Here is a 12,889-nt window from a genome sequence, read left to right as displayed (position 1 = left end):
TTAATTACTGGTTGTTTTGACCTTGAAGGAGTTGGATTATCATCTCTGTTTTCATTTTGATGCTTTACCCTGATCACTAACTTTTTTTAAGGTGTTATTGTTAGATGTTGAGGTAAAAACTTGCTGCAACATTTTTCTACTATCACTTCGCCTTACTGTACTTGATTAACATACTTAGGTTAAGTTCGATTTAGTGACTTAGCTGGGAGAACAGATCATTCGTTTGTCTGTAAGCAAAGGACCTGAATTGATTATTTTGTACATATTTTCTTATATTTATAATCAATAAAAGACCTTTCTAAAAATCATCACGCAATACAGCTCAATTAAACTTGTCACCTTGAAAATAAGACAACAAAAAACCAATGAAATATTAAGTTTATTAAATATCCAAAAGAAGCTATAATAACCATTATATACAAACGCTGCCAAACAGTATAAAAATTGCTACTAAAAAGACCCCCACAGCCCACATGTCCCACCATCAGGTCCACTCTTTAACCCGTTTCTCCTCCTCCATTTCCCTCCAATTAGGCGAGTGCATCTCCGCGTTCAACCAATTAAAATCATCCACACACCTCCAATTGTTTATCTCCTTATCCAACCCTGCATTTACAAAATCTGTGTCTAAAGTATCGTAACTCCAATTGTACGGCGCAATAGCGATGTTGTTACAATCTTCCATAATCGCCCTACTGGTCACGTGTAGGTAGATATCGACTTTTGTCGAGGCATGGAGGCGAAGCTGTTGACAAGCTATCACTAGGGTGCTGTTAAAGCAGTTTTCTGCAAAAATCGACGTGGACACTGGACCAGAGAAAATTTTACAGTCTGATAAGTGGTTAAGGTGCAAAGTGCTTGGGTAACCTTTGAGGTACACAGTGCAATTTGTAAGGTGTTCCAAGCAAACGTCTTTTTTGGCAATTTCTTCGGCACTCAAGCTTAAAGTTTCATTAGATCTTTTGTGAAAGCCACATTCGATCCCCAGTGAATTTTCTTTTAGAGTTTTCACGTTTCCATTCGTTGCTGCCTTAAGGGCAAAGTCTATGGTATCAGCCCCTTTTGCAACGTCATTTCCTTTTGCCTTGTTCTTAAAACCAAATTTTTTCTTGGGCAGAAGATCATTTTCTAACTCTTGAGCCCTCAAGCTCAACTCTTGCAACACGTTTTGGCATTTTTGCAAGAAATAATTACGCAAAAACAAGTTTGAAGCCGCAACGTATTTTTGCAGCATAAGGATTTCCTTCGAAATAGTGTTAAAGTGCTCTGGCAACTCTTCTTTTGACAGGGTCTGTGATTTTTTTAAAAGGCTCTCAATATAATTTTGTTTCTCATTAAAAGTTCTCTGGAAAAACTCCATCTGTTCATTTTCAGCCATAAAAGATTTCTTTGTTTCCTGTTTCTTTTGTAAGTTCAACTTCCTCTCTAGCTCTCTGTTTTTAAGAGTGTTAATTTTATCTACACTATCACTGATTAGTTCCATGGTTATTTTTGCAAAAGTTTTTTTTTAATTTTTTTATAAAAAGCTATAAATTAACTACTACAAAACACTTAATTTCTAAATAGTGACTATTTTTTCACAAGATCGTCAATTTCTTTCTTGGACAATCGGTAAAATGGTTTGTCTGATTTAGAGGCAGTTTCTAAAACATTTATGAACTTGTCTGACTTGCGGTTGGATCTGTCACCCTCTATACCTGGATAATCCTGAAAAAAAAAGGTTTCTTGTCGGTCATAAATGTTGGTTGTAAAACATAATACATCACAATTTAATGCAATCCTATGAATAATATTTCAATCTAAGTTTGATTTAATGGGAACTGGGTATAATGTAATAATAATTAGTCCTAAAACTAGTAGAGTATGTATTATAGGGTAATTTAAATGGATTTTGCTTTAAAAATATTTGAAAAACTATTAAAATACCTTTAATTATTTATTATATAAGTATTATTTTTAGAGGATGTACTTCATTTAATTATAAGTTTTATATTTAGGGAAAAATTACCTTTGAAGTTTTTTTTAATGTCTCCTGAGTTGGTGTGGTAGCAAGCATCAATAAATAACCAAATCCTGTTAACGATGTGAGCCAAAATATTGACTTCACTATTCTAGTAGGTTCCATTAATTCTGAAAAAATTATATTCAATCACTTCTAATGCAATATTTTTTAAAAATATAAAAGAATCCTCTTTTAATAAGTAAGTATAGATAGTAATACTTTGAATACAATCAAGTTTAGGTATTATAGTTAATACTTAGTTTTAAGTCCAAACTACATTTTAATAAGCATCAAATTATGGAAACTTTTAAAATTTACATTTTGTTAAGAAATCATATTAGAGAAGAGAGAAGTATAGGTAATATCTAAAATTTCATAATTAATGAAAATCTTCCAAGAAAACTTTATCTTTATCGCAAGTTTATTGACCTTAAGACATAATTTTTTTAAATAGTTGATTTCTATAAAGTGTGGGCATCTGGTACGGTGGTTATCTTTATAATTTTATTCCCTGATGTTTATTCTGAATGTTATTATATTTGTACATATTATTTATTTATTTAGCAGTTTATTTCCAACAGGCAAAGCCCATTTACAGGAAAATCTACAATTAATGTTTTGAAAGTGTAAACAAGTATTAAATTACTATAAATTAAATAACAAAAAGAAAGAAAAATAAGGAAAACTTAAATTACTATAGTGACATCACATATATATCAAAATTAAAGGAGATGTAAATTTACATTAGAATGAACAAAGAAAGGGATTCATGGGACAAGGGAAAAATTCTGCACATTTGATATACGGGATCCTGAAACCTAATGTTAGTTCTGGCGCGATCTAAAGCAAAAGTGATATTTGCTCTAGAAGCAAATTGTGGTACATGAAATAGAATATCGTTCAAGAGAGGAGGAGGAGAATTTATTTGATTATTGACCAACTTCCATAAGAATGTTACAAAAAGAATTTTTCTCCTCATGGCCAGAGATTGCAGATTAAATCTACCTAACATCAGATCATGGTCATGTCCCCTAACAGGATATATTCCATCCTCACGAAACATAAGAAACTTTAAAACCCTTCTCTGAACACTCTCGATGTAGCCAACATGGCATTCATAGAAAGGCCACCACACCAAGAAACCGTATTCCAGTCTTGATCTAACAAAGGAAAAGTAAAATAGTTTTATTGAGTTTGAGTTGCTAAAGAGTCGGCTATTTCGAATGACAAAACCCAGAAGTTTCAACGAAGAGGTCACTGTGTGTTCAATATGTCGCACGAATAATGTGAGCCTATCGTCGAATACAACCCCTAGATCTTTAATAGAAGTACTTCTACAGAGGATTTGATTGTCTATATTGTAATTAAACAAAACAGGATCCTTGGTTAGGTGAAAGGAGATCACACAGCATTTCGAGATGTTAAGACAAACTGATTTCGACTGCACCACCCCCTAATTAGGTCCAAGTTACTCTGTAAGAACAAGCAGTCCAAGATTCTATTGATACACCAGAATATTTTCAGATCATCAGCATAAGCTAGTCTAAGGCAGGAAATCAATTCTATAAGATCATTAATATAAAAGATATTGACATTATGAGTATTACAGTTTTTTTTTCAATAAACTCAAGGTAACAAACTGATGTATTTTAGCTAAGAAAATTTGAAAATCATCAGAAAAAACAAGACTTATAAATATTGCATTTTTAAATGAAAAAACTCCCTATTTATTATTATATTTCTGGATTTTATGATGAAATGTTTTTCTTAATAAAGACACTATGTCTTTAACTGGGTTTGAGTTAGCAACACTCAACACCCCCTTTTTGGCTTATATCACTTCAAATTTCATATAGTACCCTCCATAAAGTTAGAATTAACCATAGAATCCAAAAATTTAATAATAAATAGGTTGTTTTCTATTTTTTTGAGTCTGACTATCTATCTTAAATTAACTATCTGCTCAGCTCTTTAACTATGGTTTTATAGGTCTTGCTCTGGAATTGTTCATTAGTTATCTTTCTTCTTAGGTAGAAAAAAAAAAGTTAGATCCTTGGGTAATGATTCTGATAAATGCTCAATAGAACATGCAGTTCCACAGGGTTCTGTGCTTGGCCCTATATTATTTTTGTTATACATCAAGGCATTAAGGGGAACTTTATAGCATTTGCCAACAATACAACAATCTCATGGTCTGAACCTAATCAACATGTTTGATGATATACAGGGTGATTTTTATAAGAAGGTCATGCTTTTGGGGGATGATAGGAGACGTTCAAATATAACTTTTGATATAAGACACTATGGGTCGGAAATGCCTCAGAAGCAAAATACAGGGGGTTAAAGTTTTTAAAAAAATGAAGAAATTAATTTTTAGTTTTTTGACTGTTTGAGATATCGGTGTCAAATTTTCTCAATAAAGCTACCTAATAAAGATGCTTTAAATATAAAAAGTAAATGTTTTAGTTTCAACCAGTGGCGTAGATCAGATAGGCATTAGAGTAATTTTTTAATAAAAAAAAAATAGTACGCCACTGATAATCAAAAATTTTAAGAATCCTTGGTTTATTTAACAGAAAAAAGGTATCCTGCATCTTTTTCCCAAAAGGCACCATTTTATCAGAATTTAAAAATTAATAACTTTAATAAAAACTAAGGAAAAAAAAATTTATTGGATAACGTTATAAAATACTAAATAATAATAATTAATAATTAAGTTCAAAGTGGCCACCATTTTGTTGGATACAGAGCCTGCAGCGTAATGTTAAATTGTCGTGAATTTTCTGAATAACTTCACCCCTATCTTTAATTTCGGTATTTGGTCTCGCACGAACTCATCGGATTCGCCGAGTATAAGAGTTCGTGCAAGACCTATTCGTGATAATGTTGAGGAGGAAATACTTCACAATATTGAAGAGGATCCAAATACAAGTACCCGAAAAATTGCTGATCACCTGAGGATAAGCCAAACGTTGGTTTGGAAAGTTTTGCATGATAACTACCTTCATCCATTTAAAAAACAAAAGGTTCAACATCTGTTGCCCCAAGACTATGCTAATAGGTTCGCGTTTGCCACTTGTTGGTATCTTCAACAAGGGGCTGAACACCCAGACATCCAGACAAGAAACAATCATGTCTGGGCTGCTGAAAACCCTCATGCTAAATTTATCCATGGCTACCAACAAAAATTCTCTGTGAATGTTTGGGCAGGCATTGTAGGGGAGAACTTGATTAGTCCATACATTTTGCCAAGACGTCTCATTGCAGGGAATTATTTGATTTTTCTTCGAGATGTACTGCCTGAACTTTTAGAAGATGTGCCATTGGATGTTCGGCAAATAATGTGGCTTCAACATGATGGTTGTCAGGCACACTATGGTCGCGTTGTCAGGGAATATTTGAACCAAAGATATATCCTAGACGTTGGATTGGGAGGGGAGGCCCAGTGGCTTGGCCAGCGCGCTCCCCCGATTTAAATTCCTTTGATTTTTATTTGTGGAGTCATTTGGACCAACTTATTTATTCTACACCTGTGCCAGATGAACATGATCTTTTGGCTTGCATTGCAGTAGCTGCAGGCGAAATTAAAGATACGAGTGAAGTTATTCAGAAAATTCACGAAAATTTAACATTACACTGCAGGCTCTGTATCACAAAATGGCGGCCACTTTGAGCACCTTTTAAATTCATTATTAATTATTATTATTTATTATTAAGTATTTTTTAACTTTATCCAATAAATTTTTTTTTCCTTAGTTTTTATTAAAGTTATTTATTTTTAAATTCTGATAAAATGGTGCCTTTTGAGAAAAAGATGCAGGATACCTTTTTTCCTGTTAAATAAACCAAGGATTCTTAAAATTTGTGATCATTGGCGTACTATTTTTTTTATTAAAAAATTACTCTAATGCCTATCTGATCTACGCCACTGGTTGAAACTAAAACATTTACTTTTTACATTTAAAGTATCTTTATTAGGTAGCTTTATTGAGAAAATTTGACACCGATATCTTAAACAGTCAAAAAACTAAAAATTAATTTCTTAATTTTTTAAAAAACTTTAACCCCCTGTATTTTGCTTCTGAGGCATTTCTGATCCATAGTGTCTTATATCAAAAGTTATATTTGAACGTCCCCTATCATCCTCCAAAAGCATGACCTTCTTATAAAAATTACCCTGTATAGCATATCACTCTGCAATCCATTGCATTTAATGAACTACATAAAGAAAATCTTATTGGATATGGCCAATAAGTCAAGTTCAGATGAAATAAATTTCAGCTTACTTAAAATTCATTTGAGAGTATCCAACAACCATTACCAAACCTGATAAACTTCTCACTTCAAACAGGGGAGATTCATGACCCACTTTTAAAGAAAAAGGCTATCAGGTATGTATGTTGCAAGACAAATGTGTAAACTTTTCTTTAAAGACATTATGCTGTTTAATTATAGTGAAAACTGGATATATAAAAAATACAAAACATAGCTGACCGAGTTTAATTCTGAAAGACACCAAAAAATATGATCATATTGCCCATTCCAAGAACTAAATTAATCAGGAATGTCATATTTTATCTAAGCATACAAATATTTAATCTTCCAGTGCATATAAAGAGTGTTAAACTTTTACAAGTTTTATAGGATCTCAAGTTACAAAATATGTTGTTTTCCTTCTAAATGAAATACCTTTTATACTGATTCTTATATTGACATTTTAAAAGTTAAGAATTGCTACACTTTGGGCGACTATTGTAGGTGTTAGGTAAAATACAAATTATTAATTTAGAAATATTGATATATAGATTATTGACTCTAATAATTAAAATTATAAATTATGTCAGAGTCGAAACATTTATTTGATATATCACCACCCTAATCTGAAAAACCCACTTTCAGGTAACTGTGTGTTTTAGTGTCATCTCTTATGGCAAAAAATATTGCTCATTTCTGGAAAAGCCTGTAACTATACAAAAATTGACTAAACAAAGTACTGTATATTATATTCAAAAATAAAGTTAAAAATTTCTTAATTATTAACCCTTTTTACTTATTTGGGGACTTTCTTCACCCCACTTTGGCTTTTTAGCAATATTATGGGATTTTATTACTCAATAAGTTTTATTATTATAATTTAAATTCTAATACTTTTTTGTAATATATTGACTTGTGTAAAAGTTTGTACTTTCTGGCAAAGATAAATAAATAAATAAGATTATTATTAGTGTTTATTTACCTGTAAAGATGCTTCAGCATCCCAAATCCGCTGATCAAATTCTCTCGTCTTGTTCTCTGCTCCACCAAAATACTCACCAACTTTGTAATAAGCTTCTAATATATAAGGATAATTGTCTTTTAGGTATCTTCTTGTTTCTGAAATAAAATTATGACACTATATGAAGAATTTATAGAATATTATGATTGCAAGGTCAAATCTGACATCCTATTATTGTCAAAATAGAAAAAGAGCTTGACAATAAAAATATGTTACAATATAAAAATTCTAGATTAATAAGACTAATGGTATGCCACAAGATAAGGCAGTTTTAGGTCTATATTTATAGTCTTGAATAAAAAAAAGATCTCCAAGAAGGTCAGCTTTCTTTATACATTATTTTAAGCACCCATAAGCAAAATACCCTAAAATCAATGAACTCAAGATAGATTTTCTTCTATTTTAAGGCAAAATAAGGCACATTCTGCATCCTTGGGTTCCCCTAAATAGCACAAACAAGAAAAATGTGACTCACCTCTGTCTGAATTGGCTTTAGTCCAGCCGTAGTAACTTACTGCAAAAGCGCCGGCTTCCAAAAAGGCTAGACCATAAATACCTTTGATCAGCAGCTTCTTAAATTTTGATTTTGGGTGTTTCACAAGCATAATTTTCGATTATTTTTGGGCATATTTCGCCCTTTTTTATCTGTAAAATATATCTCACAAGAAATGAAAATGTCAAGTTGACAGTTGACTGACAGCCAGAAGACGTGTGCTAAACTATATTTGGACTAGCGGATAATATTCTTCCTCTTCTTCCTCGTTTCTCAAGAACTCGCGTCTTTTCCATGAACCCTAGAAATCCGCACGTTCAACGCATATACTAAGCCCAAAATTTTCTCTGTCGCAGTCTTAGGCCCGGTTGTACAATGGGCGTTCAACAACAGTTCATAAAGATCTCCGGTTCAGCGCAATTAATCTGTTGTACAATGTTGGTTCAAACGATAACTTGCAGTTCATCACATCCAATTTGGAGCGTTCAAAGGGAGTTCAAGCAAATTTTTGAGATTAAATTAATATTTAGTATATTATTTTGATATTTTTTTATTTATGTAAATACAGCCGCCTTTCAATAATTATTGTGTTTGGTGAGGTACTAATTTATTAGTTACTAGGTACCCTAGGTTTAGTTTATAAACCATAAATATAAAAATGGATCCTATTTGGGAAGATATTACGGATGACGAAAATGTTCTGGAATTAGTAAATAAAATTGTACACCGTTGTAGGGATAGATCGGATCATTTGAACATTTGGGATGATAAAGAATTTAAGGCTAGATTTAGGTTGGAAAAGCAAGACACATCTCGTGAGAGTGATCGAATTTCTGAACAAATTTCATCTGTTGCGGACAAGTATGATGGTTTATATTAGTTCAATTACACTATTTATAGACTTTAAAAATATTTTTAGATTTTAGATAGAATATCGTCAGCATTTTTGCTTTCAATCTGAAGAACAATTGATTCTTAAAATTTTACAATATTTAAGATTGAAAATGATTTAAAACAAGTTAAAAAAACCCGCAGTAGCATCAACGTCATATTTTGATGTTAGTCCTGTAATTTGCCTCCCTAATATTTCATGGATATCACTCTCGCTTGCAGTTATTGTTATAAATTTTTGCTTCGCCCTTTTTCTATATTCTCATACTTATTTTTTAGAAATGTAACAGTTCCAAGGGGCTCTCCGAAAACACTTTTAAATTCCTGACAAATTTTCTCCAAGGCCTCTGCTTTAATTTCATTATTCTTGTGATTCGTTTTCTTACATTCTATGCTTTCCTTGTATTTCTTTACTAAATTAATAAGAACATTTTCTTCTCGCACAGAGAAATTTCTTGCCCTAATTTATTTCTCCATGTCAGATAAGCAAACCCAAACAGCAAACAGCAAGGCGGCACAAAATAGTTGTATTCAAAAAATACTAATAATCGGCAACAGACAAAAAACAACTAAGTAAATAAATAAGTTAATTTTAATGAATAAGTTAGGTTCTTCTTTTCTTTTTCTTCTTTTTTATGTGGCCATTTCAGACTTTAAATAGAACCTAGTTTAACTAAACTTATATTGGAACAACATACAAACCTGTGAACTACGTTCAACGAAGAACTGCAGTTTAGTAGAACTTCAGTTGAACGACTGCTTGTCCTTGTACAACCGGGCCTTAGTCTCTCTCGCGCTCCTGAACAGTGGCGGCTCGTGAATTCGAGAAGAGGTGAAGCGCAAAACTCAATATAAGCCGCAAAAATAAAATTTTAAGCACATAATAAAAAATCAATGTTTAAGAAGTATTTACTTACACTCTATTGTTACATCGGAGGCAGTATTTTTTTACTTTTGCAAGATAAGATCGATTCTTTGGTCTTTTAAAGCTGAGGCGGAACAAACCTCTTTACCCACTATTCAAAATTTCATCCTCTTGACTTTTTGTCACATTATATACATTACTTTCATTGTCTGAGGCCAGTCCTATTTTTGGGCTCAAAAACGAGGTCGAAAAAGGACTTTTTTCGAATATTCAAAGTGCTCGAATCCCCTTATAACCCGGTGTTTTCGCGATGTAGATGATGCGAGCAAGCCGATGGTATAGTTAGTTCGATTTCGAAAGATATTAATTTTTGGTGAAAAATTCGATACGAGGGGGTATACCCGAAAACTGAAAATCCCAAACTTTGGGGGTCGATATCTCGGTTTTTCTGGGCACTATCGGGAAAATCCTCCTGTAATGGAACTCTGTGAATTTTGGAATCGTATTTCTATATGTATCGTCGTTGTCACTTTTACGCAATTTTACATCGACTAAAGAAATACAACATCTGTAGAAATCGAATTTTAGAGTACATAAACAGAATTCCAGGTGATTCGTTAACAAGAGGACAGAAGCGAAGGAAACGGAATTTTTACGTCATCCGGAGGAAGTTATTATTAAATTATGATATGGGTAATTTAGTGGCGGTTCGTGACATTTGACTATGGAGGGGCGCGCAAATCCAAATAAATATATACTTACTAATAAATAAAAAAATATAACTAGACGTACCTAAGTATATGTTATAATATCTGAGACATGACGGTTTGCAGTCATCATGGTACAATCACAAAAAGTTTGCACATGAATGTCTTAATTTGGTAATCAAAAATAAAGAACATTGTTACAAAACAATCGCATTTACACATCACGGAACCTCGCACAAAAATATTTTTGCCGCAATGTTCAATAGGTACTTAAGCTAATTCTTAAAAGTAAAATCTGCTCGACGGTCTTTCATATTTATAAATCTTTCCATTACTTTTTCATCAAAATTGTTTATTTCCATAACTAAATTTCTATTGATGGACATCATGGCTAAAGCATTAAGTCTTTCATTAAGCATAGTACTTCGCAGGAAGGTTTTTATTCGCTTAAGGGTGAAAAAATTGCGCTCGGCCTCTGCAGTTGTCATTGGGGTCGTCACAATGATATTTAATAATTTTATTGTTTCGGCAAATGTTTCGCCAAGATTATTTTCTAAAATAAATGAAAGCAAGTTCAAAGCTCCAATATTTTGTGAGAAATCTGGTCTTGAGTAAATGACTTCTAGTTCAGTTCTTAATCTAATTTTACTGTAAAATACGCTTTAAAATGTGGTTTATTACCTGTCAGAGTTGTTCTTAGCCAATGGGTCTCTACAATGCAAATTCACTCAACAGTCATCCTTCTTATATTGTTAGACATAAACTCGAACATCACATAAAAATAATAAAAAAAAAACAATATTTGCTGTTCTGTCAACTTTTGGCAATAATACAATATACCCACCGGGGAACTTCCGTTCCCTTGCATCATCTCAGTCAACATCAATTTACACAATGTTAAATTTCAATATATACATATGTCAAACATGTTATCTTCCTTTATTTGACGACTAGCTAGTGTCACCTAGAATAGTAAGGGCTTCCCCAGACGCTCCACTGCCGCTAAATAGTAAGCATCTCAACGAATTAGACAAAGGATATATTTCTACTATATCCTTCTGTTTATTCGTGTCAATCGAGCCCCAGGTAAGGCCCCCAGTCTTACCAGACAGCACTCGAGGAATTGCGCATTCGTTCCTAATTGAACAGAGGCTTTCACACCTACTTGTGCGGGCATCTTCAAGATGCGCAAACAGATCTCTACAAACTTCTCATAATGGCCACATATCTACTCAAGATCAACTATTTCTCACATATTCACCACTATTAAATTTAGCAGCCTTATTTAACCACTAAACACAACTCTTTTTCCAACACAACAACAGACACACATTTCTCTCAAACGTTGCTTTCTGACTGACCCGCCAATTAATATTTTTGGGTGTCCCCTTGACTCAATGAATATTAGAGATCTTTAGCAATATACGTTATTTTAAATATATCAAGTTATTAATTGATTATGGAATTAATTAAATTGAGATAGAATTATTATAGATCATTAAAAGAGTTTTGTTTTAAATGAGAATACATATATTAAAATATAAAATAAAAAAATATATAATATAATATTATGATAAAAATAAAATATGTTTTACATTACATAAAATTGGATAAAAAGTAACTACATTATCTAAAATATCCACTGGAAAGGTCTTGTTATATTTTGGATACGCTTCTTCATCGAACAAGTTAGCTGCTTGAAGATGACCTCGATAGGAAAATCTGTCCTTCGCTTGGGTAACAACTCTATCACATACCTCTTTTGCAATAATACTTCTCAAGTTATCGTCAGTTCTTCTTCTTTTGACTTTTTCAAAGTTTAATTCTACATTAGCCTTAATATTATCGGTGTCGTTTCTTATTTTGGCAATGCTTGGTTCTAATATCGACAGATCTTAGAGAGTAATATTTAAATCCGGCAAAGGTCTGCCTAAAGTCTTAATGTTTACTTTTTCTTCCAGTGAAAGATTTGAAAAATTACAGTTAATTAAAAAGCTTACACGATTCATTATTAAATTTCAATAATAATTATTGTATTGTTCACTCTCGAAATACTCACACACACACACACACACACACAAACCACCGATTAAAAACAAAATTTTACCGAATAAACAACAAAAAACGTCTTCCTGCCGCCTGCGGTCCGATTTAGAAAACATTAAAACAAAAGCCGAATCCATGATAAAACAGGGGCGCTAAATTTTTGCGCGCCTCGATATCGGTAACGAGCGTGATAAAAGCCGAGAAGATGGGTCGTCGAGAGTAGCTTTTCGGTCAAATTATGGACGCGGATGTGAGCGCGCCCCACGACAAATAGAGGAAGATAGATGAGCTGTACCTTGCGCGAGACAGAGAGCGGTATACGTAGGATGCCAGGAGCACTTTGGTTGTTGATTTGAATATCGCATTATCTCCTATAGTACGGGCGCTTGTGTTATACGTTTAAACGCGGGTTGATAAAAAATATCTAATATAATTAATAATTACTGCACACGAGTTTTAAATTTAAAATAAGTAATTTTTAATGAAATTACTGGGGGGGCGCGCGCCCTTGCGCCCCTATTAGCAAGCCGCCAATATGGGTATCATCTTGTTAATAGTTTTACACTTACTTTGGTCTTCTTATTACTCCTGTAGGTTCAAAATAATTTTA

At 32.7% G+C, this 12,889-nt stretch overlaps 1 protein-coding gene and 1 long non-coding RNA gene across 2 annotated transcripts; both read right to left on the bottom strand.

The window, feature by feature from the left end:
* Nucleotides 1-361: 361 nt before the first annotated feature.
* Nucleotides 362-2,130, bottom strand: LOC126739634 (tubulin-specific chaperone C). The gene is made up of 2 exons (XM_050445402.1): nt 2,009-2,130; nt 362-1,707 (listed from the first exon to the last, which is right to left on the bottom strand). Exon 2 carries the CDS (start codon nt 1,481-1,483, stop codon nt 485-487), a length of 999 nt encoding a protein of 332 aa, XP_050301359.1. The 5' UTR covers nt 1,484-1,707; nt 2,009-2,130; the 3' UTR covers nt 362-484.
* LOC126739637 (uncharacterized) lies at nt 2,119-7,939 on the bottom strand. The gene is made up of 3 exons (XR_007661673.1): nt 7,793-7,939; nt 7,239-7,375; nt 2,119-2,130 (listed from the first exon to the last, which is right to left on the bottom strand). It is a non-coding gene; the product is annotated as an uncharacterized LOC126739637 (long non-coding RNA).
* Nucleotides 7,940-12,889: the final 4,950 nt, after the last annotated feature.

Source organism: Anthonomus grandis, chromosome 8, assembly GCF_022605725.1.
Source record: "Anthonomus grandis grandis chromosome 8, icAntGran1.3, whole genome shotgun sequence".
NCBI lineage: Eukaryota > Metazoa > Arthropoda > Insecta > Coleoptera > Curculionidae > Anthonomus > Anthonomus grandis.
The sequence above is the reverse complement of the archived record's forward strand: the minus strand, read 5'-3'. Positions and strand labels throughout refer to the sequence as shown.